The sequence below is a fragment of the Apium graveolens genome, chromosome 8 (assembly GCF_009905375.1).
Source record: "Apium graveolens cultivar Ventura chromosome 8, ASM990537v1, whole genome shotgun sequence".
NCBI lineage: Eukaryota > Viridiplantae > Streptophyta > Magnoliopsida > Apiales > Apiaceae > Apium > Apium graveolens.
Genome location: NC_133654.1, coordinates 71,490,971 through 71,517,381, shown reverse-complemented (window position 1 = coordinate 71,517,381; position 26,411 = coordinate 71,490,971). Strand labels below are relative to the sequence as shown.

General features: G+C 36.4%; 1 protein-coding gene across 1 annotated transcript in view; it reads right to left on the bottom strand.

The window, feature by feature from the left end:
- Positions 1–257: 257 nt before the first annotated feature.
- LOC141679687 (uncharacterized) overlaps positions 258–26,411 on the bottom strand; it is a 43,574-nt gene continuing 17,420 nt past the window's right edge. The window contains exon 2 of the mRNA XM_074486120.1: positions 258–1,301. Coding sequence (XP_074342221.1) covers positions 258–1,301 — 1,044 coding nt within the window. The remainder of the gene's footprint in view (positions 1,302–26,411) is intronic.

The following is a 26,411-nucleotide window of genomic DNA, read 5'->3' as shown; positions in this document are numbered from 1 at the left end:
ACCAAACCCTTGTGTGGTATTTATTAAGTTGTAAATCAATAAAAATGTTTTGAGCCAGTGGATAATAATATTGCACAAGAACATGCAAGGACAACTCCATAAAAAAATATGGTAACTTGAAGATATAGACTATGACCAAGGATATAAGAAAATCATGTCATTTCACATATTTTTTTTATCATGAAATACATTGTAAGATGATACTCAAAGATATTATAATTTATATAAAATAAAATTATACCTTACACAATTTATACTTAATCAATCCACATTCCTTCATCATGGTCATTTCGTGCATAACTTGTATCAAAACTCTCATCCTCATATGAGGTAGGCAGCCCCGTGGAGAAAGGTGGATTCTCGTCAAATTGGTTGTACTCATCTTCATCTACAACATCATCAATACCGAGAATATGTCTATTTCCTTGAATAACAATCGAATATTTAGAATCAACATGGTCTTGAATATAAAATACTTGTTTCACTTGTGTTGCGAGTATGAATGGGTCATCTTCATGACCAAAGCGACTTAAGTCTACCAAAGTGAAACCTAACTCATCCTCTCGGACACCACGTCGAATATCAAACCATTTACATTTGAATAGAGCAACCTTGAAATCTGTATAATCAAGCTCCCAAATTTCTTCAATAAACCCATAATATGATTTTTTCACATCTCGTGCTTGATTGTTACTACCTCTAGTAATTTCTGTTGATGAAGCTTCCACACATACTCCTCTATTTTGCATAGCACTCTTGTCATCTTGATGTTGGGTATAGAAAGTGTAACCATTAACATCATAACTTTCATAAGACCTCACAAGCACGCTTGGGCCATATGCCAACCACTTTACTGTATTAGATTTCAAACCAGGCATTTGTGGTAGGGTACACATTACTCTCTCTTTAAACCATCCACTGAATGAGCGAATGTGTTCTTTCGTTACCCACATATGATTCTTAGACCGATTTTTCTGCCTAATTTTAGTTATATGTTCCTCTAGATAAACATTAACTTCTGTCATATGTTGAAGGATAAAGATATGAGCTCTATCTAGTAACTCAGCACCAGGAGAGATCATCTTCACGCCCAATGTACCATAACCTTCAAGTCTACCCTCATTACGAGATCTTGGAATTCCAATAGGATCCTCACTTGCTAAATACTCTGTGCAAAATTCAATTGCCTCCTCTATAGAATATGCTTCTACTATACTACCTTCAGGCCGGTATCGGTTCTTCACATATCCTTTCAACGTACACAAAAATCTCTCGAAGGGATATGTTAGGTCACACACACACTGTAGAGGGGGTGAATACAGTGTATAGTACACTCAAATCGAACTTTAAGAACTTAAGTAACAGAAAACAAACTTTATTGAAACAATAAACTCTGTTACAGTATGGAACTGTTACCTCTCAGTGATGAACAAATATCACGAGAGCTGATAGGGTTACAATGAATAATCTTCTCTAATAATGATAACACTTATAGTGTAAACCCTATGTCTGTGTTTATATACTACACAGTTATAAGATAATCGCCAATTGATATGGAATATAATTCTGCTTCCTAAAATATATCAATCATATATCTTTTCTTCCAAGTATTCCATTATTTACGGAATTCCTTCTTCATGCATATCTCTTCTTATGTTTATCTTGATCTTCTTTCCTTTAATCAGCTACTGTCCTTATCTGATTGTCCTTCAGCACTTAAGTTCTGATATTTATCTTCTGATGATTATCTCCTGATAACATAAGTACTGATATCCTTAAGTCCTGACTTCCGGTATAAGTACTGATCAACAGTTAAGTACTGATTTATCCTGTTCAAATAAGATCTGAAAGCTAAACATAAAACATATTAGCCATGACATTATCAAATATATCTAACAATCTCCCCCAACTTGTAAATTAACATAATATACAAGTTTAACAGATATTTGATGATGTCAAAAAATTAAGTACAAATGCATGAGAATTAGACTAGATAACTACAACTTACAGTCCTTAAAGCTTTTACCAATTTCAACTTCTGATAACAACTTCAGTCTGTATAAATATCAGTATTTAAGCAGTTGTAGATCTTCGACTTGGCTTCATCATTTTCTGTTCTCTCTGATGTCAGGAGTTGTTCTGAGATAGTTCTTCAACAAACATTTCTCAGCATATCTTAGTTCATCAATCATTCTCCTTTTGACATCTTTAAGCTCTGCAGTATCTTCACCAGTTTGAAAGATTGCAGCTCTGAGATCATTGATCTTTGCTTTTCTCAACTCCTGATCTAGTCTTATGACATAAGCTTTGTCAGACTCCAGATTGAATTCAAGTCCCTTAATACCAAGATATGTTCTGATCTGTGCAGTATTAGGCTTCATATCAACAATATCACCATTGTGATCTCTGTACTTTGGAACATATATGCTGTCAGACTTAACAGAATAAAGCCTTTTCTGTCTCTGAATCTGTTCTTTTAAGTAGTTTGTAACAGTCTCTGTTATTCTGTCATCCACTTGAAGTAAGAAAAGTACATGCTCCAATTCTTCAAAATACTTCAATGGAATGGCATTTTGTCTTATATGATAAACCCTACCATCTGTCATGAAATACAACATGATGTATTCTTTCAAGTAGGTATGGTAAACCATCTGTACAGATTCCAGTTGATTCAATCTCTCAGGAGTTGCTCCAATACCTGGTTCACTCAAGGAAGTTGGATCATTGGTAGTGTTGTGTACTCTTCTTTCATCAGCACTTCCCAATCCAGTTTTATCTCTAGCTTCCTTTCCAGTAACTACTCTTGCTTCAAAACCACTTGCAGTAGTCTTCAAAGATTGAGTCTGTTTTGCTTTAGTGAATCCTGGTAAGAGTGTCTTTGATCTATTTTCTGATATCAAGTTAACTTGAGCTCTGTCAGAGGTTACTTGCTTCTTCTGAATATCATAACTTACAATTTCTTGATTCTGAACAACTTGATCCATGTCAGAGGTTGTTTTAAGAACTTTTCTTGAAGTCAGAGCAAGATCATCCTTTTCATCAGTAATTTCTTCTTCCTCAGGAGGTACATAAACCTTGATAGGTTCACCAACCTTTTCTTTACCCTTGGATCTTGGATCTATCTGTGGTTGTGATCTAGCCAACGTTGCTTCAGTATGTGTCCTTTCTTTGATCATAATGCCTTGGAGTTTTGGAAGTGAATTTTTACCAGAAGCTTCAGATTTAGATGTGACTTTCTCTGATTTAAGTCTAGCTTCTTCTTCCTTTAAACTTTCCAAGTCCATTCCTGGATTTTCTTGAAGAAATAACTGTCTTGACATTTCCTCATCAAGATCTAGAAGTTCATCAGAACTTATCCTTTTACCAGCAGCAGAACTTATTCTTTTCCCAGTATCAGAACTTGTCCTGTGACTAGCTTGTCTTGATGTAAACCTTCTACCTTGACTATGACCGCTACCCATTCCAGAGTATCCTTGATCATCATTTCCATCATCCTTTCCTTGCAGTGTCTTGTTAGTGTTGCATTTGGACTTAATTACCTTCTCCCCCTTTTTGGCATCAGCAGGTAGTAAAAGAGAGATAAGTAATTCCACTGAGGATTGGATTTCAGTAAGTTGCGATTGCTGAGAAGCTTGATTTGTCAGAATGTCATCAATCTGAGCTTGTTGTTTCTCTTGAGTTTTCTCAATATAAGCAATCCTGTCAATGGTAGGTTGAAAGAACTTTTTCTTATCAATTTTCCAAACTTGTTCTTGTTTGATAAAGTTCTCCTGAATCTTGTGTAGCTCTGCATGAGTAGTTGAATGAAGACCTTGTAGATGTTTAATACTCAATGCAGTGACTCTAAGCTGGGTTTTTAAATCATCAGAATTTAACATTTCATCAGCAAGATGTATTGTAATAACCCCAAAATTTTCAACTTTTTGTAACCCTTGTGAATAGTGTTTTAGCTGAATGAAGAAACTTTTCACGCCACACTATGTAGGGGTTCTGTTATGGATATTCTGGGATATTATTAGTACTCTATGAAGTATATAAGTGTATGTAAAGATCGTCAGAATCCAATTCCGAACACTTTGGTTTTTCCCGGAAATCCACAAGATACGGAGAGAATTGAGTATAAGGTAACAGGATAAAAAGGAATTAAATTAAAGGATTATAATAGAGGATCATAAAAAGGAATATAATGTATTGAGAAAGGTTAAAGGAACCTAAGTAATAAGATCCCGGGTATGATCCTTCAAACGATAAACGAGAACGAAAGTTAAGCGAACTGTATAACAGATCAGCGGTCATTAGGCAAACGATTAGGAAGTTAATCAAAGGGATTAGTGGGAATGATGTCATCCAACCAATAGAAAGAGGACAAGGAAGGGAGGATGACATCATGAGGATGACATAGGCATGACATGGGAAGGAAGGAGGTGTGGTGGCTTTGTAACCACACAAATTCAAGGGCAAAAAGGTAATTGACTAAAGCAAGCACAAAAACCAAGCAACCAAGCCAAGCAAAAATCATTTTCATCAAAAATCAAAAAGCAACCAAGGCTTTGTTCTTGAAGCTCTCGGCTTTTTACTATTCATAAGGCAAGAACAATTCAAAACTCAAGATCCAAGCTTCCTAAATTGGTAAGATAATTCCCTAATCATCTTCATGCTTAGTTAGGACTATATCATGAGTTTAAGCCATTAATTCCTTCTCAATCTTCTTCATTTAATCAAAGAAGAAGACTATGAATAGTGTTTTCAAGTTTTTTAACTTGAAGTTTTCTTGTTTTTCTTGAAGATCCAAGCTTTCCTAAGACTTCTCAAAGCTTCTTAAGGCTTCCTAGCTCATCCCACCACTTCAAGGAAGGTATACCATCTCCAAACCCTAGATCCCTATGTATTATAAGATGATTTTAATTGGTAGGATGATATTGTAGCTTGTTGTTGTGATTTAGAGTTTGGGATTTGGAATGGTAGTGAAATGGAATGGTAAATGTTGTGGTTTTGATTAAAAGAACTTAAGTATGATTAAAGTTAAGTTTAGGCATAAGTATGATGATTAAATTGAATTGGTTGGGGTTGTTATGATGTGATGAGGATGGATGTTGGTTGTATGTTGGATTTGAGGTTGGTTTGTGGTTGGTTTTGAATGGTTAAAAATTGGGAAATCGCGTAAACATAGCTGTCGTAACGTCCGATTTTCTTTGGACTGTTTTTGTGCATAGCATTAGGACCCGAGAACCCCCTGCTAGATTATGACCACTGCCATGTTTAGATAGCTCATGTTACGAGCTTCGTTTTGATATGTAGTTCGTTCGATTCCGATGCACGGTTTAGGAGAAACGACCGTTTCAAGTAACGGCATTTCGCGAACGAAACTTTTTCCCTCGCCTTACTTTGAAACATAGGTTAAAGACCAAAAAGGGTTAATTAATGTATGAAACATTTATGGTAAGTGTGTTAGGCAGTTGGTAAGACACTCGCGAAGGAATCGCTTTAAAACTCGTAAAGGTTAAATTATTAAAAATGGTGGAGCCGCGGGTACCCGAGTGACTTAAGCAAATCAGTGAGCGCAAAACAAACGTTAGAGTCTAAGTTAGTTAAAGTATAGATTTACAAGTGATTTTGGTTTAATTCCAACTTAATTGTTGTTTATAGGTTATCAGACTCGTCCCGAGCCTTTCTCACCCCCAAGTCGCTCAGGCAAGTATTCTATCCGTTATACTGTTGTTGTGATGTATACATTTGTATATGCATGATCTTGCGATAAATGCATATTGGTTATTTAGCAAATTCTTGCGATATATTGTAGCATGTGATATGGTATATATGCATGCCTGTTTCATATTCTTGAAATATATATCTGTTGGTTCAGTTGATAATACCTATGCTAGAGAATAGCGGTAACTTGCATATACCCTTAGTATAGGGACCCAAAAGGTGAAAATATTTTCTAAAAACCGGGAGTCGAGGATCCCGAGTAATCTTGTATATATGGATATGGATATATATATATATATGGTTATAGTTTTCCAAACTATTAATCGAATAAGGTTTATTCGATAACTTTAACTTTATTTTATTAAATGAATATTATTTTGAATCTTCATTCGAGGACTTATGACTCCTTTTACTTTATTAATGAATATTATTTTGAATATTCATTCGAGGGCTTATGACTCTTTTATATTATTTATTGAATATTATTTGAATATTCATTCGAGGGCTTATGACTCAGTTTATATTATTTAATGAATATTATTTGAATATTCATTTGAGGATCTATGACTCCGATTATTTGCTGAAATATATTCTTTATTTTATTAAAGAATAAGGTGTTAATAATCAAACTTATTTTTGATTATTCAAATAAAGATAATACTTTCATATAAGTATATCTTTGGTTATTTAATACTCGTTTCAAGTATAAGTTTTAATACTTCTACTTCAATTATTTTTATAAAGATTATTCTTTATGGCAATATTATTTAAATAATAATATTCAGTCATTTTCTAAATATTCTGGGGACTGATTTACTTCATTAAATCAGCTTTACTCCAAACACTCTATAAAGTGTTTTCGAGTCTTCAAAATGATTTTTAAAGTCAGAGCGGATTCCAAAACTCATTTTTATATTTAAGATCTTCCTTTTTAAGGGGATTTAAATACTCGCTCAAAACCTGGGGAATCCGGCTCTGTGGTGTATTTTATATTCGCAACGAGGTTGCAGTTTTGGTAAATGAATTGATTACTTGCCCAACGTTCGGGAAGTAAGCCCATCTAATTGAGTCGGCATAAGCGACAGGCCGGGGTACGGTCTATGAATGTGTAAGTGGCTGGGTGGCAGTCCATCAACGCGTGAGGGGCCGGGTAACGGTCTAGCGCGAGGTCCTAATGCGGCCAGGGTGATGACCAGTGAGGAATTCATCCATCTACAGTAGAAAAGGTTACTTATTGGTATCTTTGCCTGATCAGCAAGATATCTGGTTTATGCCAAAATTCTTTTCCTTTCCAAAATTCATTGGATGTTTCAAACTCTGTTCATACTTTACATAACAAAGGTTCCAGGAAATGTTTTAGAGATATATATATGTGGATATATATATATCGGGACTAAATAAAGTATCTCATAACTTTTTCATTCAATAATATTTCAAAGATTGAATCTATTCAAGTCTTAACTTGTGGTCTCATCTATGGGATGTTTTTCTTAAAACTTATAATACTTTGAACGGTGGTAGTTCAAGTAGCTTTATAAATGATATAAGTGTGGTGAAGTATTGGTAACTTCATTCCTTGTTTTTACTTATATCTAGTAAGTAATTATCTTACACACGATAAAGATTCTAGTAAGTATCCATTTAGATACTTATATTATTGTTATCACTATATATTATCTTGCGAGCTGTAAGGCTCACTCTTGCTTTATTTCTTCATCACACAACAACAGTTAGGAGAGATGGCCAGACTCCAGCAGACCCAGCGCAAGCGCGTGGGAAGCGTCCCGCGTCTTCCCAATGATGTTGTAGCTGCTATAGCTGCAGAGGTAGATCCATTGTAGTTCAGACCATCTACTTTTGAGAATCAAATTATGTATAATTATAACTTGTGGCAGATAATGGCAATTAACTGTAAATTTATCAAGTAATCATTTTGGGTTGTAATAACTTTTAAATGGTGGATTCAAAGACTTGTACTTATTTCAATTTCATCTCTGAGACTATAACGGGTTGTGGTGTGTGTTAGTATGGGGTCACAGCATGAGGTTTTATTATTAATTAAGTGAAGTGATATTGTGGAAAGAAAGACCGTGACAACCCGGATCCCCGACCCCGGATCTGGGGGTGTTACAGAATTGTATCAGAGCTAAACATTATAAACCTCAGAGATGATGTGACGTTAAGATAATAAGTTCACTAAGATAATAAGAACTCTTGCCAAGTTCATAGTCGGGCTACCTAACGTAGTACTGACAGTTAAAACCCTTATGGGAACCCTTATAAATATTGTGATAGTAGCGTAGTTCGTTATCGTATATGGTAGCGGGATTCCGAACCCTGAGGTTGAGGAGCAACAATGCGATGATGTTTATTACTTATTAGAGATCAGATTATGGATCCGATAGAGCGTCCTAACGCGGGATCGGATGATGTTCATATTGAGGATATAGCGGTTAAGGATGTTGTCCTAGAAGGGATAGTTGCTGAGGAGGATCCCATGGAAGATCCTGACAAGAATGAATAAAGGACCACTGAGGAATTGATGACCATGGTTAGGGCAACTACCAGAGGTAGGATTGGCCGGTCACTACCAGAGGTTCGTTCAAGTTTGTAAAGATAGTAGCCCCCTTTAACGCGGCTTACTCGTAAGACTGAGAAGTTCGAATGGACAGAGAAATGCGAGAACAGCTTTCAAGAACTGAAGCAGAGGTTGGTGATGGCCCCTATGCTGGCGTTGCCGGATGGAAAAAGGAGATTTTGTGATTTGTAAGTGACGCTTCGCATAAGAAATTAGGGTGCTTCTTAGCACAGCAAGATAATCGCGTCTGCGTCAAGACAATTAAGGTAATATGAAATTCGATATCCCCGACCATGAGCTTAGGCTCGTGGCAATAGTTTTACCCTAAAGATTGGAGGCACTACTTGTATGGAGAGAAGTGCGAGAATTACCTAAGCCATAAGTGCTCTAGTACATTCTTACGTAGAAAGAGCTCAACATGCGCCAGAGGAGATGGTTAGAACTAATCAAGGACTATGATTGTGAGATTCTCTATCATCCAGGGAAAGCCAATGTGGTGGCGGATGCCCTTAGTAGAAAGGAAAGACTCAGAATGATAACGACTTCGGAAGAGTTGATAAGGGATTTTGAGAGAATGGAAATAGAAGTAAAGGTAACCGGAACCGGAACTGAAAAGCTTTTTGAGATCTCAATGCAGCCAGAGTTATTGGAAAAGATCAGATTGTGCCAGGAGAAAATAATGAATGAAGGCAGAGAGTCAATGACTGGAGAGGAGATCCATACTGAGAAAGATGATAAAGGGATAATGAGGTACTCCTACCGAATTTGGGTTCCAAATGTTCAAGAGCTTAAAGATGAGATCTTAGATGAAAGCTAGTTTGAGGAATAAGATTTAGAGCAAACCCTGAACGTGATAGTCAGGGAGGTCGCCATCAAGATAGAAGGAACCCATGACATAATGGAGTGGAAAATGAGGATTTTAAATTAAAAGATGACCCCAATTATGGGGAGTAGGATGAAACATTTTATACTAAGGAAACAAAAAGTCGAGTAAGGAAAGGAGACCCGAGATGGTACCCCTATACGGCAATTCATGGACCTGTCTAAAGAGAACTTAGACTATTATCCCCAACCACCACCCTGAGAAGACAGTACGGTGAGAAATTCTTTCAGGACCTTTAAGTCGCTAAGCTCTCAGAGTTCCAAGGAACAAGCTGACCCAGCCGAGGCAAGAGCCTGGCTAAAGGAAATAGAGGAATCATTTGAGATTCTAAATGATTGACGAACCACAAAGGACTGTTTTTGTCACTTACCCTCCTAAGAGAGAGGCCACCCGCTGGTGAAAGACCAAGAAAGGCACGGAGCCAGAGGTTATAATAAACTGATTTAAGTTCAGTCAATTGTTTTAGGAAAGTACTTCCCAAGGTTATGGAGATAGTTTAAAAGCTTTAGAGATGGAACAAAGGCAGACGAGTATGATGAATTATGAATCTAAGTTGTAAAAGTTATCAAGATTCGTTCTGAGGACACGAATCCAGAATGACGGGATGTATGAAATCAATGTTTATGTTGTGTTGGTCCATGAAATAATGATAAGAGAAAGGAAAATAAAAAGAAACTGAAGTGGAAAGGAATATAAAGGCAATAGAGTTTGAGGAATGATAAGGGAGTTGGGTATGAGGAAACCCTAAAGACTCGTAGCAATAGACATAGAAAAGTATGTAATCGTCAGGATGAGGGTGATATACCATGAGTTAAATTGATGGTTGAAGGTATAAGAGATACATATATATTATCCCCTGTAAGTTGGGAGGATTCGAAGAAACCTTGAGATAGTTCGAATGATAAATAATGAGACGCGGATAGACTGAGGAGACAAGAAAGTAAGAAATTAAGAAAATTGGATGAAGGAAGTGACCTTCAAGAATGTGAAGTGTAAGACCGGTGGCTTGATACCCAGGAAGGGAGACGCCAGGTATGAAAGATATCCCAACATTGAGATGACTGTTGAGATAAACAACAAAAGTAAAGAAGGATTTATTAAGAAGAAGTTCACATTGAACACGACCAATATCTTCCAGATCATCCATGTGATCATTACCAAATCAGGAAAGAAAAGCGGATAACCATTTTTATCTTTTGGAGGCCATGTGGATTGACCTTAACTTGAATAAGGATGCTATTGTGAAATTCGGTATAGACTATCGAGGTGGGAATGATTGAATAAGATACCCTTATCAGGGATATATGACTTTATTTATCCATGGAAGGATGCTTGTACCTTTTTAAAGGTGGAATTAAGGATAGAACATCGGTAACTTAAAACGAATCCTAGGGGAATGCATAAAGGTTGGCATTTCACCCTTAATAGGGATAGTATGAGTTTTGACAGTATGAATTGGAAAGGATTAAGGTAATAATAACCTTTAAGGATCAGTGGAGAAATTTTTCAGAAGTATATAGATAATGGTTCTAGTATTAGTAAATGGTATTTTGATATGCCCTGTATATAGGGAATACAGGAGGAACGATTGAAGGATAACCTTAGAGGTTTTACAAGGAGAAAGGAAATATTCGAAATTCTCAAGAATAAAAATGTTGATAAAGGAAATATGACATAATTATAATGATGCCAAGTGGGGCACGTGTTAAACCACGAGAAAGTATGGATCGAACCAGTAATGGTCGAAATTGTTCAGGGCAATTAGGACTTAAGATAAAAAATGTTCTAAGTATGATTGAGAGTCAGTCTTGACAGTGATTAGCCTCTAAAGATTGAGGCAATAACTTATGGAAAAATGGTGATATTTTTTTTTCTTTTCTTTCCCATCTGATTTTAAGGAAAACATCTTCACTCAAGCAGTGATCGGAAATAAGGTAGAAAATTTATTTGGAGGTGGTTAAAATGACATTGACTGTAAGGAAATTTTACTATCAGGAAAGGCCAAAGAGGTGGCCGACACTTTAAAGGTAAAAGGATAATTGTAGGCGCTTGTGCCAAAGGAATACAGTGATGATGGTTAAAACTGTGAAGGTTGTATTATGGTTTGGAAGATTGACATTCCTTCTGATGACTGTGCAATACCCAACCGTAATAGTAGTTGGTAAAGGTTTAATTCGTGTAATCGCCATGAACGGGCTATCTATCTTAGAAGGTCCTATCTTGAGATAAGCCAGGACCATGTTTCAAAAAGGACTAGATGAACCCTTGAGTTAATTCTTCTATTTAGGGCGTATGATTAAGAATGGTATTAACCTACTATCGTTGCTTTGATTGAAACTCTTCTGCACTTTTATCTGCTTCATGTCATGTATGTATGTCAGGATCAGGAGTGTTCTTCATGAATCAGGAATGGTGATTATGTTACCTCCTTAGAAGGATTTGATACGAGATGTATGGACTCTGTATGGTTAGCTATTAAGACTTCAGGGAAAATGAATGACTACAGTGGGTCAGTGGTGGACCATAGTAAGGCAGCAATGATTCTGCGAGTAGTGAGCTGATTACAACCATGAGAGTTGTATTGGAATGGGTGTTGAGATTGAGTACCACTAATCGGGTCGTGGTAGTGTATAAGTTATCATTGATAGACTAATTAAGTAGAGTATCTACCTAGTGAATAATTATTCTTTCTTATCAATAGAGAGTCGTATTATTATACGAGGAAGGTTGCGGTGCAAGCATAGAATTCTAGTAACGATGATGTATAGAATGAGATCCCAAATTCGATTTTCGATGTCGAGGGAGTTTCAAAGGTGATTATGTATAAGCTCGAGGAAGAGTGTGGGTCCATAGAATGATGGACGGGATAGCGAAAATATTTAGGCATGGGAAATACGAGGCTATAATGCTTGATGATGATATAAATACGTATATGTTTTGTTCTCCTATGACAAACCTCTATAGTTCAGAGGTAGGTTCCAAGCCAGATATTTTGTGGCAGTATATTTTTTTCATATATACAATTCTCTTCAATTCGTTCTTTTCTCTTCTTTTCATTTCATGTAAGCTGAGAAGAACAACCCTTCCAGAAAGGGGAGGTATTGCCGAATGACTATCTATCTGTGTGATAGAAGCCTAGTAGGATACCAGCTATTGTTTAATTACTTGTCAAGTACTAAAGGCTGGCCACCTTCTGTACTAACTAAGCGATATAACAAGTGTTCATGATCATAGTGATCTCTCAACAAATTCCTTTACTTCTATATGAAGGATTAAGCTTCCAAAGATAGAAGCAGCTGAAAAAGGAGTAGTAAAGTTATGGTGGTATTCAGAATGGAAACACGTTCATGATACTAAGGTTGACGTGGTTATTAAAAGGTTATAGAACACTAACGAGCAAAAGTGTAACCAGTATAATATTATGTACGGAAGATAGCAACGACTACGAACTGGAAAAGGATGGGTAGTGAGAAGCAAAAGATATAATGCTAGAAGCTATGATGAGAGCCGGTGCAATAGACTTGAAAGAATTTGGAATGATCACTTAACGCAGATTAAGTTATCTCACGATAATCGATCGTATGTTAGTATCGAGGTATCGCCTTATGAGATCCTTGAGGGAAGACAATGTCGATCTCCCTTATGTTAGGATTAAATTGTAGAACGCAAGATGCTCGGACCCGAAGTGGTCCAAAGGACCAAAGATATAGTGGATCTTATCAGAGGGCGACTTGTAGCAGCCCAAGACAGACAAAAGAAATATGCAGACCTAGCCCGAAAGGACAAGGAATATGAAGTAGGGGACTTAGTACTGCTGAAAGTATCCCCTTGGAAGGGATTAATGAGGTTCGGAAAGAAAGGAAAACTAAGCCCAAGATACATTGGACCTTTTGAGATATTAAGACGGATTGGAAAGTTAGCTTACGAGCTAGCCCTACCCCCTAATTTGCAATAAGTTCATAATGTGTTCCATGTGTCAATGCTAAGGAGGTATCATCGGGATGCCAGGCACATAGTGGAGTACGAGCAGGTGGATATGCAGCCAGATCTAACTTACGTGGAGAAGCCAGTAAGGATTATGGATAAGAAGGAGCAGGTGCTTCAGAACAAAGTGATCAAGCTAGTCAGAGTACTATGGCAGAATCATAATGTGGAAGAATCAACTTGGGAACTAGAGAGCACAATGCTAGAAAAGTACCCCCATTTGTTTTCTGTTTGATTCCGGGACGGAATCCTTTTATGGAGGGGAGACTGTAATAACCCCAAAATTTTCAACTTTTTGTAACCCTTGTGAATAGTGTTTTAGCTGAATGAAGAAACTTTTCACGCCACACTATGTAGGGGTTCTGTTATGGATATTCTGGGATATTATTAGTACTCTATGAAGTATATAAGTGTATGTAAAGATCGTCAGAATCCAATTCCGAACACTTTGGTTTTTCCCGGAAATCCACAAGATACGGAGAGAATTGAGTATAAGGTAACAGGATAAAAAGGATTTAAATTAAAGGATTATAATAGAGGATCATAAAAAGGAATATAATGTATTGAGAAAGGTTAAAGGAACCTAAGTAATAAGATCCCGGGTATGATCCTTCAAACGATAAACGAGAACGAAAGTTAAGCGAACCGTATAACAGATCAGCGGTCATTAGGCAAACGATTAGGAAGTTAATCAAAGGGATTAGTGGGAATGATGTCATCCAACCAATAGAAAGAGGACAAGGAAGGGAGGATGACATCATGAGGATGACATAGGCATGACATGGGAAGGAAGGAGGTGTGGTGGCTTTGTAACCACACAAATTCAAGGGCAAAAAGGTAATTGACTAAAGCAAGCACAAAAACCAAGCAACCAAGCCAAGCAAAAATCATTTTCATCAAAAATCAAAAAGCAACCAAGGCTTTGTTCTTGAAGCTCTCGGCTTTTTACTATTCATAAGGCAAGAACAATTCAAAACTCAAGATCCAAGCTTCCTAAATTGGTAAGATAATTCCCTAATCATCTTCATGCTTAGTTAGGACTATATCATGAGTTTAAGCCATTAATTCCTTCTCAATCTTCTTCATTTAATCAAAGAAGAAGACTATGAATAGTGTTTTCAAGTTTTTTAACCTGAAGTTTTCTTGTTTTTCTTGAAGATCCAAGCTTTCCTAAGACTTCTCAAAGCTTCTTAAGGCTTCCTAGCTCATCCCACCACTTCAAGGAAGGTATACCATCTCCAAACCCTAGATCCCTATGTATTATAAGATGATTTTAATTGGTAGGATGATATTGTAGCTTGTTGTTGTGATTTAGAGTTTGGGATTTGGAATGGTAGTGAAATGGAATGGTAAATGTTGTGGTTTTGATTAAAAGAACTTAAGTATGATTAAAGTTAAGTTTAGGCATAAGTATGATGATTAAATTGAATTGGTTGGGGTTGTTATGATGTGATGAGGATGGATGTTGGTTGTATGTTGGATTTGAGGTTGGTTTGTGGTTGGTTTTGAATGGTTAAAAATTGGGAAATCGCGTAAACATAGCTGTCGTAACGTCCGATTTTCTTTGGACTGTTTTTGTGCATAGCATTAGGACCCGAGAACCCCCTGCTAGATTATGACCACTGCCATGTTTAGATAGCTCATGTTACGAGCTTCGTTTTGATATGTAGTTCGTTCGATTCCGATGCACGGTTTAGGAGAAACGACTGTTTCAAGTAACGGCATTTCGCGAACGAAACTTTTTCCCTCGCCTTACTTTGAAACATAGGTTAAAGACCAAAAAGGGTTAATTAATGTATGAAACATTTATGGTAAGTGTGTTAGGCAGTTGGTAAGACACTCGCGAAGGAATCGCTTTAAAACTCGTAAAGGTTAAATTATTAAAAATGGTGGAGCCGCGGGTACCCGAGTGACTTAAGCAAATCAGTGAGCGCAAAACAAACGTTAGAGTCTAAGTTAGTTAAAGTATAGATTTACAAGTGATTTTGGTTTAATTCCAACTTAATTGTTGTTTATAGGTTATCAGACTCGTCCCGAGCCTTTCTCACCCCCAAGTCGCTCAGGCAAGTATTCTATCCGTTATACTGTTGTTGTGATGTATACATTTGTATATGCATGATCTTGCGATAAATGCATATTGGTTATTTAGCAAATTCTTGCGATATATTGTAGCATGTGATATGGTATATATGCATGCCTGTTTCATATTCTTGAAATATATATCTGTTGGTTCAGTTGATAATACCTATGCTAGAGAATAGCGGTAACTTGCATATACCCTTAGTATAGGGACCCAAAAGGTGAAAATATTTTCTAAAAACCGGGAGTCGAGGATCCCGAGTAATCTTGTATATATGGATATGGATATATATATATATATATATGGTTATAGTTTTCCAAACTATTAATCGAATAAGGTTTATTCGATAACTTTAACTTTATTTTATTAAATGAATATTATTTTGAATATTCATTCGAGGACTTATGACTCCTTTTACTTTATTAATGAATATTATTTTGAATATTCATTCGAGGGCTTATGACTCTTTTATATTATTTATTGAATATTATTTGAATATTCATTCGAGGGCTTATGACTCAGTTTATATTATTTAATGAATATTATTTGAATATTCATTTGAGGATCTATGACTTCGATTATTTGCTGAAATATATTCTTTATTTTATTAAAGAATAAGGTGTTAATAATCAAACTTATTTTCGATTATTCAAATAAAGATAATACTTTCATATAAGTATATCTTTGGTTATTTAATACTCGTTTCAAGTATAAGTTTTAATACTTCTACTTCAATTATTTTTATAAAGATTATTCTTTATGGGAATATTATTTAAATAATAATATTCAGTCATTTTCTAAATATTCTGGGGATTGATTTACTTCATTAAATCAGCTTTACTCCAAACACTCTATAAAGTGTTTTCGAGTCTTCAAAATGATTTTTAAAGTCAGAGCGGATTCCAAAACTCATTTTTATATTTAAGATCTTCCTTTTTAAGGGGATTTAAATACTCGCTCAAAACCTGGGGAATCCGGCTCTGTGGTGTATTTTATATTCGCAACGAGGTTGCAGTTTTGGTAAATGAATTGATTACTTGCCCAACATTCGGGAAGTAAGCCCATCTAATTGAGTCGGCATAAGCGACAGGCCGGGGTACGGTCTATGAATGTGTAAGTGGCTGGGTGGCAGTCCATCAACGCGTGAGGGGCCGGGTAACGGTCTAGCGCGAGGTCCTAATGCGGCCAGGGTGATGACCGGTGAGGAATTCATCCATCTACAGTAGAAAAGGTTACTTATTGGTATCTTTGCCTGATCAGCAAGATATCTGGTTTATGCCAAAATTCTTTTCCTTTCCAAAATGCATTGGATGTTTCAAACTCTGTTCATACTTTACATAACAAAGGTTCCAGGAAATGTTTTAGAGATATATATATGTGGATATATATATATCGGGACTAAATAAAGTATCTCATAACTTTTTCATTCAATAATATTTCAAAGATTGAATCTATTCAAGTCTTAACTTGTGGTCTCATCTATGGGATGTTTTTCTTAAAACTTATAATACTTTGAACGGTGGTAGTTCAAGTAGCTTTATAAATGATATAAGTGTGGTGAAGTATTGGTAACTTCATTCCTTGTTTTTACTTATATCTAGTAAGTAATTATCTTACACACGATAAAGATTCTAGTAAGTATCCATTTAGATACTTATATTATTGTTATCACTATGTATTATCTTGCGAGCTGTAAGGCTCACTCTTGCTTTATTTCTTCATCACACAACAACAGTTAGGAGAGATGGCCAGACTCCAGCAGACCCAGCGCAAGCGCGTGGGAAGCGTCCCGCGTCTTCCCAATGATGTTGTAGCTGCTATAGCTGCAGAGGTAGATCCATTGTAGTTCAGACCATCTACTTTTGAGAATCAAATTATGTATAATTATAACTTGTGGCAGATAATGGCAATTAACTGTAAATTTATCAAGTAATCATTTTGGGTTGTAATAACTTTTAAATGGTGGATTCAAAGACTTGTACTTATTTCAATTTCATCTCTGAGACTATAACGGGTTGTGGTGTGTGTTAGTATGGGGTCACAGCATGAGGTTATTTATTATTAATTAAGTGAAGTGATATTGTGGAAAGAAAGACCGTGACAACCCGGATCCCCGACCCCGGATCTGGGGGTGTTACATGTATTGCAGTTGGAACACATGAAACTGAGTTCCATTCCTTAGTCCACTCCTGACCTGCAGGAGTTTCACTCCAAGGTACTGGTGCAGCCCCGATAACAAACTTCTTTACCAGTTCAGACTTAGGAAGAGTCTGTTGAGGAGTATGTCCTGAAGGACCTACTTCATCAGCATCTACAGTTGGAGCAGCATCACCAGTATCTCCAGCATTTGCAGCATCAGAACTTAAAGAATCAGTATCTTCTGATAAGACAACAGTGTGAGTAGCAATGGAGGCTTCAGCATCCTCTAATTGCTGATCTGATACTAAGTTCTGATCAACAGCCATATCCTGATGCTCACCTAAAGTCTGATCATCAGCATCTTGATGCAGAGAAGGTGTTGTTGATAACTCTGGAGTTTGAATATCATCAGTAACAGGTGTTGTGGAAGGATTATTTGTTGTTGGAGCTTCTAAGAGAAATACTTCAGACACAACCAAGTGTTGAACATCAATATCAGCACTTGTGCCTGGATCAACAAGAGACACAGATGGTGAGTTAGCCTTGTCAGAGACAGCTTCCTGAGATGGAGTTGATGGAGAAGAAGTGACTGGAGCAAATTCCTTGTCTTGTGAGATCAGAGATTCCTGATCCCCTTCCGTAGCTGCTTCCTCTTCATCATCTAAAACTGGCCTTTGTGCCCTCTGTTTCTTGTACTTCCTTGTTGATTTGGATTCCTTGGGAGTTTCAGGAACTGTCATTCGTCTAAGCCTCTTAAGAAGCCTAGAACCCCCAATTTCAGAATCCTTCTGAGAAATCTCTTTCTCAGCTTCAGATACAACAGGTTCTCTAGCAGGAACCGGTTCCTCAGAATCAGATTTATCGCTCAATGTAATCCTCCTTCTCTTTTGAGATGTTTAAGGAACATTCTTTGTCCTCTTTGGCTTGGAAGATGAAGATTTCACAGTAGGTGCTGAAGATGAAGGTCAAGCAGTCTGTGAAGTTGAGAGATAGGATTTGAGATATGTTCTGAGGGTAGGTTGAGTAGAATGAGAGGTAGGTACTGAGGTTGATGGATTTTGGGTGTTTGGAGTTGGTTGGACATCAGAGTAAACAGATCTATAAGTATCAGGATCAGCATTTACCAGGATCTGTTTTACAGACTTAGGAATCTGTAATGGTCTAACCACTTTTTTCTTAGTATCAGCATTTACCAGGTCATTAAAGTATCATTTTGCAACCTTAAAAGGTGGGGTTTGAGTGCTGACTAAATGAGGTTCATCAGTACAATAAGTGTAAATAAGTTGACAGAATCTAGCAAAATAAACAACATCTCGATCCTCTGTCATCCTATCCCCAATAAAACCAATTATTCCAGTTGCAAAATCAAAATGAGTTTGATGAATAATAGCATACCCTATGTGCTGACTCAGAATTGGGATAGCATCAAAATTTGAACATTTGTTCCCAAAAGCTTTGGTGATGCAATCAAAGAAGAAACTCCATTCTCTTCTGATATTAGCCCGTTTTAACTGTCCAAGTTTCGTCAAACTCTTTTCATATCCCAATTCAGCCATTAACTCCCGAAGGGCTGAGTCCTCTGGAATTGAGAAAGTACAATCTTCTGGAAGATGTAAAGCCCTGCGTACTGTACCAGGAGTGACTAAAAAGGATGAATCACCCACTTGGAAGATAATACTGGGAGTTCCACGTTGACCACCATCATCAAAAAGTCCAGTCCTCCAAAGCCTCAGAACTTGTTGGCTTGAAAAGAATTCAGGCTGTGTTAATGCATACCCAACCTCACTATGTGCAAGAAGATTTTGCACAAAGTGCAATTCAGGTGGAGCTTCAGTGTGATCAAGAACTGCAGCATAGTTGTTGGGGACAAACTTAGCTCCATCAATGATTAAATCCTTTGGTGCCATGTGAAAAAAAATGAGATTCAAGTATGCCTGTTAGGTGTTTGAGATAATGTCTGTATGAAAAACCAACGTGAGAAATAAAGAGAAAGAGAGTAGAAGTAAGGAGAGAGATAAAATATAAAGAAAATAAAAGATTAAAGAAATCTTCTCTCTGTTGTACTTAAACTCTGAACAAAAATGTTACCGTTGGACACCTGTCAGACATGCAGTAATAACGGACAGTTACTGGGCTCGAGAAAACAGGAATCATTACTTACCCATTTGCCTAGTTTCAAGGAAAAACTGTTCCATTTATCAAGAGAAACAGTTTTAATTCAAAATTTAAACCGTTATCACTGATTGAATTATTTTTCACTGCATCATTGATATTCTGAAAATACATCACATGAAAATGACCAAGATAAATTAGATAAGTAAGTGCTGAAAATGAATCAGAACTTAATATAAAACAAAATTTATATGGTCATCAGAATATCAATCAGGATTTATCAACACAAGATAAAATAACTCAGAGACAAAATCTTGAAGTAAAAAAAACTTTCATTAATATATCAAGACAATACATTTATGAAATGGAAATTACATCAATACTTATACAAGATTTTCCCTAAGCTTCTAAACCTAACATCAACAGCCTTAGTCCTAGCGAAGAAGCCTGACAAAGCTGATGATGAAGAAAAACAGGAAGAAGACGAGATTAAGTCATCTTCTTCTTCCTACTCTCGACAAACAGAATGGCGAGTCTGATGATTCGCTCTTGCTGGCGGAGAGCTTCCAGCCTTTCCTCCTCCAATCGCTCCAGATGGCGATGGTAGTCCATATAGAAGAACAGAAGGTGTGTCAGTACCTCCTGTGGGACAGAGTCCCATATCTCCTCAGGAATGGCTGTGACATGCCATTCCTGCTGCCACTCGGCACAGCTTAGCTCCATATTGAAGTTTTGTTAGTTCAAAAACATGTTGTATCTGACCATTGTGTTTTTGAAAGAAGAAGTATGAAGATAAGTGTGTGAGAAGAATTTGATGGAAAGAGTGATGTGAAGTGGCTGCTTATATAGGCAAGAGAATGGCAGGAGACGCAAAGAAATTGAATGCTGACAGATAGAATTAATTCTACCTCATCTCCCTAGACTTTGAAAAAGAATAACATTCATTGGAAAGAGGAATCATGGTTTAAAATGCACAAGAAACAAGAAACAGTGGACTGTTCAAGGACGAATACCATTAATCCTAATCATAGTGACTATTAATCTTCCACTTCAACATATTCTAGTTCGAACTGAGACTGTTATCAAATTGTATTCACAGATAAGCCAAGTAAAGGATTAGACTGAGAAATCAGAACTTAGACCTATACCAGAACTTAACAGTCATCAGAACATAATTTCTTAACTCAAAAAAAAAATGCCCATCTTAGTAACTCCTCATACAAGTTCTGAGTTATAGACGTCAGAACTTAATCATCAGAACGTGTAACTAGAACTTGTCCTCAGAATTTGTGCATTAATGACACAATGACTGTTTATTCTAAAATAACATAGACCACCACAGAAATTTTCATCATTCAGATGGAGTGATTAGTGTGTGCATTAAGCTAAATAACAGACAAAGAGTAAAGTCTGATTCACTTCAGTACATCTTAGAAATAAGGCATAACTAAAATTTTGCTAAAGAGATGTCATTGTCCTGAAACCTACTGATGAATGAGTTCATGCTTGAGTCCACCTCAACTGTTTTGTGCTAATTTTATGCATCTTTTGAAATTCTATTTTACAGTGGCTTCTCAGTGTAAGTGAGTCACGACTGTTTATCAGAATTTATGCTATTATCAGAGTATTTCTCCAGTAATCATAGAGTGTGATAAGTCACCAAGAAAATATTTTGCTTTTCTAATGCATATCTACTTAATACCAGCAATGCACTTGGGTCGTCCCTTCCACATTTTTACTCTATATCTCAAAGGAGTACCTGATTTTATTCTTTGATCTTTTTGCTTTTTCTTTTGATAAGTGAGGTTTATCAGCACTTAGTACATTCAGCAGTTTTACTAGTATCAGAACTTAACAGATGAGTAGCATTATTCTAATTTGTGACTTAGTAATAAGATATACAAAGTAAACTTAACTAAGCTCAATTATCAGAATTTGCTAGTGTCATAGGGTTTCCACTGAAATAATTACCTCTTACATGGAATCATTTGTTTATTGAAGACTACTAGGTCAGTATCTAGCACAGTTATCCTCATAGGATAGAATAGGTACTTGAACAGACATATCACTTATCAGAGTTTAAAAACATATATCAGACAACAGTCAGTACTTAAAGACATTTATCAATTAAGCACAGAATACACAATGAGATTAATTCTGTAAATACTGAGCATAAAGTCTGATAACACAGAACAAGACTAAGCAGATTTAGAGAAAGAACCTGAGACCATTCCAAGATCATTTACCAATCGTGTAAAAGTAGCTTCACATAGTGGTTTTGTGAAGATATCTGCTAGTTGTTGATCTGTGGGAACAAAATGCAATTCCACTGTACCTTCATCCACATGTTCCCTGATGAAGTGGTACCTGATGCTGATGTGCTTTGTCATTGAGTGTTGAACTGGATTACCTGTCATAGCAATAGCACTTTGATTATCACAGTAAATAGGGATTTTAAAATATTTTAACCCATAATCCAGTAACTGATTCTTCATCCAAAGAATCTGTGCACAACAGCTTCCTGCAGCAATATACTCTGCTTCTGCAGTTGATGTGGAAATTGACTTTTGTTTCTTGCTGTACCAAGAAACCAATCTGCCTCCAAGAAATTGGCATCTTCCACTTGTGCTTTTCCTGTCAATTTTGCAACCTGCAAAATCTGCATCTGAGTAACCTATTAGTTTAAAATCTGATTCTCTAGGATACCATAATCCCAGAGCAGCTGTTCCTTTAAGATACTTAAAGATTCTTTTTACAGCTGTTAAGTGAGGTTCTCTTGGATCTGCTTGAAATCTTGCACAAAGACAGGTAGCATACATGATATCAGGTCTACTAGCAGTTAGATAGAGTAAAGAGCCAATCATACCTCTGTAGTCAGTAATATCTACTGATTTACTGGTATCCTTATCCAGTTTTGTCGCAGTGGCCATTGGAGTGGATGCACTTGAACAATCTTGCATTCCAAATTTCTTCAGCAAGTTTCTGGTGTACTTGGTTTGACAAATAAAAGTGCCTTCCTCATTCTGCTTGACTTGAAGGCCCAGAAAATAGCTAAGTTCCCCCATCATACTCATCTGATATCTTGACTGCATTAGCTTGGCAAACTTTTTGCAAAGTTTGTCATTTGTAGATCCAAAAATGATATCATCAACATAAATCTGGACCAGAAGTAAGTCCTTTCCATGGTTGAGGTAGAACAGTGTTTTGTCTATTGTCCCTCTGTTGAATCCACTTTCCAGAAGAAACTGAGCTAAAGTCTCATACCATACTCTAGGAGTTTGCTTAAGTCCATAAAGTGCTTTATCAAGCCTGTAGACATAATCTGGATGTTTGGTATCTACAAAACCTGGAGGTTGTTCAACATATACCTCCTTCTCCAATTCTCCATTGAGAAAAGCACTTTTCACATCCATTTGAAAGACAGTAAACTTTTTGTGAGCAGCATAAGCCAAGAATATCCTTATGGCTTCTAACCTAGCAACTGGTGCAAATGTTTCATCATAATCAATTCTCTCATGTTGAGAATATCCTTTTGCAACCAGCCTTGCCTTATTCCTTGTAATTATGCCATCACTGTCAGTTTTGTTTATGAATACCCACTTTGTACCAACAACAGATCTATTCTTTGGTTTTGGCACTAGGGTCCAGACTTTGTTTCTTTCAAATTCTTTCAACTCTTCCTGCATTGCTTGCACCCAATCAGCATCTTGAAGAGCTTCTTCCACTTTCTTTGGCTCAGTCTGAGAGAGAAAAGAATTGTAAAGACATTCATTTGAAGTACCTGTTCTAGTTCTGACACCTGTATCAGGATTTCCAATTATCAAATCAGGTGTATGTGATTTTGTCCACTTCCTTGCAGATGGAAGGTTTTCTCTAGAACTGGATGCTCCCCCATGATCCATGCTATTTTCATTTTCATTTTCTGATACTCCCCCTGAAACTATGCTCTCTTAGTTGGATTCTTCAGTATTTAGATTTTCAGCACTATCAGAACTTGGCTTATCAGAACTTGATGAATCAGAACTTGAAGAGCCAGATGCATGTTCTGATGTTTCTTGAGATGTGGTAGGATCTTGAGTATGCTCCCCCTGCATAGGTGCATCTTCCTTTGATGTAGTCTCCATAATTTCAATAACATCAGAGTTTAATCCATCAGAGTTTACAGTATCAGGACTTAGACTGTCAGGATTTTCTATATCAGAATTTGAGTCTTCATTTTCAAATCTCAGCTGATCATGGTCAATGAAATCTTCAAGACCAGTAATCTTTTTGTCATCAAAAGAGACATTGATAGATTCCATGACCACTTTTGTTCTCAAATTATAGACTCTGAAGGCTTTTGTGGAAAGTGGATATCCAATAAAGATTCCTTCATCAGCTTTTAGATCAAACTTTGATAGCTGTTCAGGATGAGTCTTGAGAACAAAACACTTGCATCCAAATACATTAAAATATTTCAGATTTGGCTTCTTTTTCTTCACCATCTCATACGGTGTTTTTCCATGCTTGTTAATGAGTGTTGCATTTTGAGTAAAACAAGCAGTCTGCACAGCTTCAGCCCAGAAATAGGTTGGAAGCTTTGCTTCTTCAAGCATTTTACGTGCAGCTTCAATGAGAGTTCTATTCTTCCTTTCAACAACTCCATTTTGCTGTGGAGTTCCAGGAGCAGAAAATTCATGCTTTATTCCATGGCTTTTGCAGAACTCTTCCATTATCAAATTCTTGAACTCAGTGCCATTATCACTCCTTAAAACTTTCACGGAATCTTTGACCATTTTATCCAGATGTTTGATATGATCAATCAAGGTTGATGCAGTTTCACTTTTTGTATGCAAGAAATACACCCATGTGTATCTGGTGAACTCATCCACTATGACCAACGCATACTTCTTCTTTGCAATAGATATGACATTTAATGGACCAAATAGATCAACATGTATTAGATGATAAGGCTCAAGAATTGATGATTCAGTCTTGCTCTTGAATGAAGATTTTCTTTGTTTGGCTTTCTGACATGAATCACAAAGACCATCAGGAGCAAATACTATGTTTGGCAATCCTCTCACAAGATCTTTCTTGACCAGTTCATTTATATTGTTGAAATTTAAATGAGAGAGTTTCTTATGCCAATTCCAGCTTTCTTCAATTGATACTCTACTCATCAGACAGATTGCAGAACCATCAGTACTTGTTGAAAGCTTAGCTTCATAAATGTTACCACGCCTGTATCCTTTCAAAACAACTTTGCCTTTAGATTTACTCACAATTTCACAGTGTTCTTCAAAGAAATCAACATGATAACCTCTGTCACAGATTTGACTTATACTCAGTAGGTTGTGTTTAAGTCCTGAGACTAGAGCTACTTGTTTAATTATGACATTTCCAAGATTGATATTGCCATATCCCAATGTTTTTCCAATGTTGCCATCTCCATAAGAAACACTTGGGCCAGCTTTCTCAACAAAGTCTGATAGCAGGGCCTTATTTCTAGTCATATGTCCTGAACATCCACTGTCCAGAACTAGAATATTTTTCTTGTTACCCTGCAATCACAAAGACTACTAATTATAAATTTTAAGGACCCAGACTTGCTTGGATCCTTTGGCCTTTGTTACGACCGGCATTTTATGTAATATTATTTGTGAATAATATTAAGTTAAATAAAAATATATTCAATGCTTGTACGTTTGTGTGAGTGAAAATTTATGCATTATAAATTTGCTTTGGGTAGTATATGATTTTTCAAAGCAAGAATTTATTTAATTTCTTTATTTTTGATTTATAAGGAATATTCTAAGCTTTGGAAAAAATTTCTTTTAAAAGACATTTTGTACACAAATTGTGAAAATGATTTTATAAAGTCTCTAAAAATACAAGTTAATTTATGGTAGAAATTTTATAATTTTTGAACTTGTATTTTATTATATAAAAATAAATCTTTGAAAATTAGTTGCTTAATAATTATCAAATTACATGATTACCCTTGCATGCAAACTCTCTTCTATTTCAACCAGGGGGCAAGGAGGGCAATTCCAACCCCACTCACTTTCATTTTACTAGCCACATTACTATTTTGTCCTTGCATGCAAATCTACCTAACTATGATTGGAAGGTTACTATTGTAATTTCTCTCATCCACTCACTTATGGGCAAATAAAAACCAAGTAAACATGACAAACACACCACTTTCACTCCACCATTTCCACACTTCTCCTCCCTCCTCCTTCTCCTCTCGGCCCTTCCCCCCTCCTCTCGGGTTTTTAGCCGAAAACCTACCCCCTCCCCTTTTCTTCATTCCACATTCAAGTTTCCACCTTCCATACAAGTAAATATTACTTCCTATATCATGATCATTCATATTTCAAAGAGTTTTAAGTAGAAAGTTTAAGTTTAAGGGTTGCATGTAAAGGTTTTAGTGAAACTCAAAATACAATCTTGATTCTTATGGATTTAAGGTTGTTTTCGAGAGGACTACAATAAATGGATAAGTGCCAAGTCTTGAGAAGGAAACTCTTGATGATTTAATGGCCATTTCCATCCATTTCATTCGGCCATGACCATATGGGAGCCGAATGAATGGTCCTTGAAATCATTCTTGTTGTTTTGTTAAATTTTTGCATGTTTATGTGATAATGACTTGAATTTTATGGTGAAAATTTGATAAAACTCCTTGCATGCTAAGTGATCATCTAGGTATACCTTATGCTAGGCTTGCATGTCAATTTTAAGATGGAATATATGTAGAAAATATGTTGTTTTGGTTTGAAAAACCCGAAGGCATGCATGCATGTGGAATTCTCTTAGTTTGTTGTAAGATTTTGATCATTTGGAAAGATTTTGTTAGTGAGCCTTAATTTCAGTAGGAATAATGTGATAATATTGATTTATGCTCCTTGTTGCATGGTAATAATTTGTGGTTATCTTTT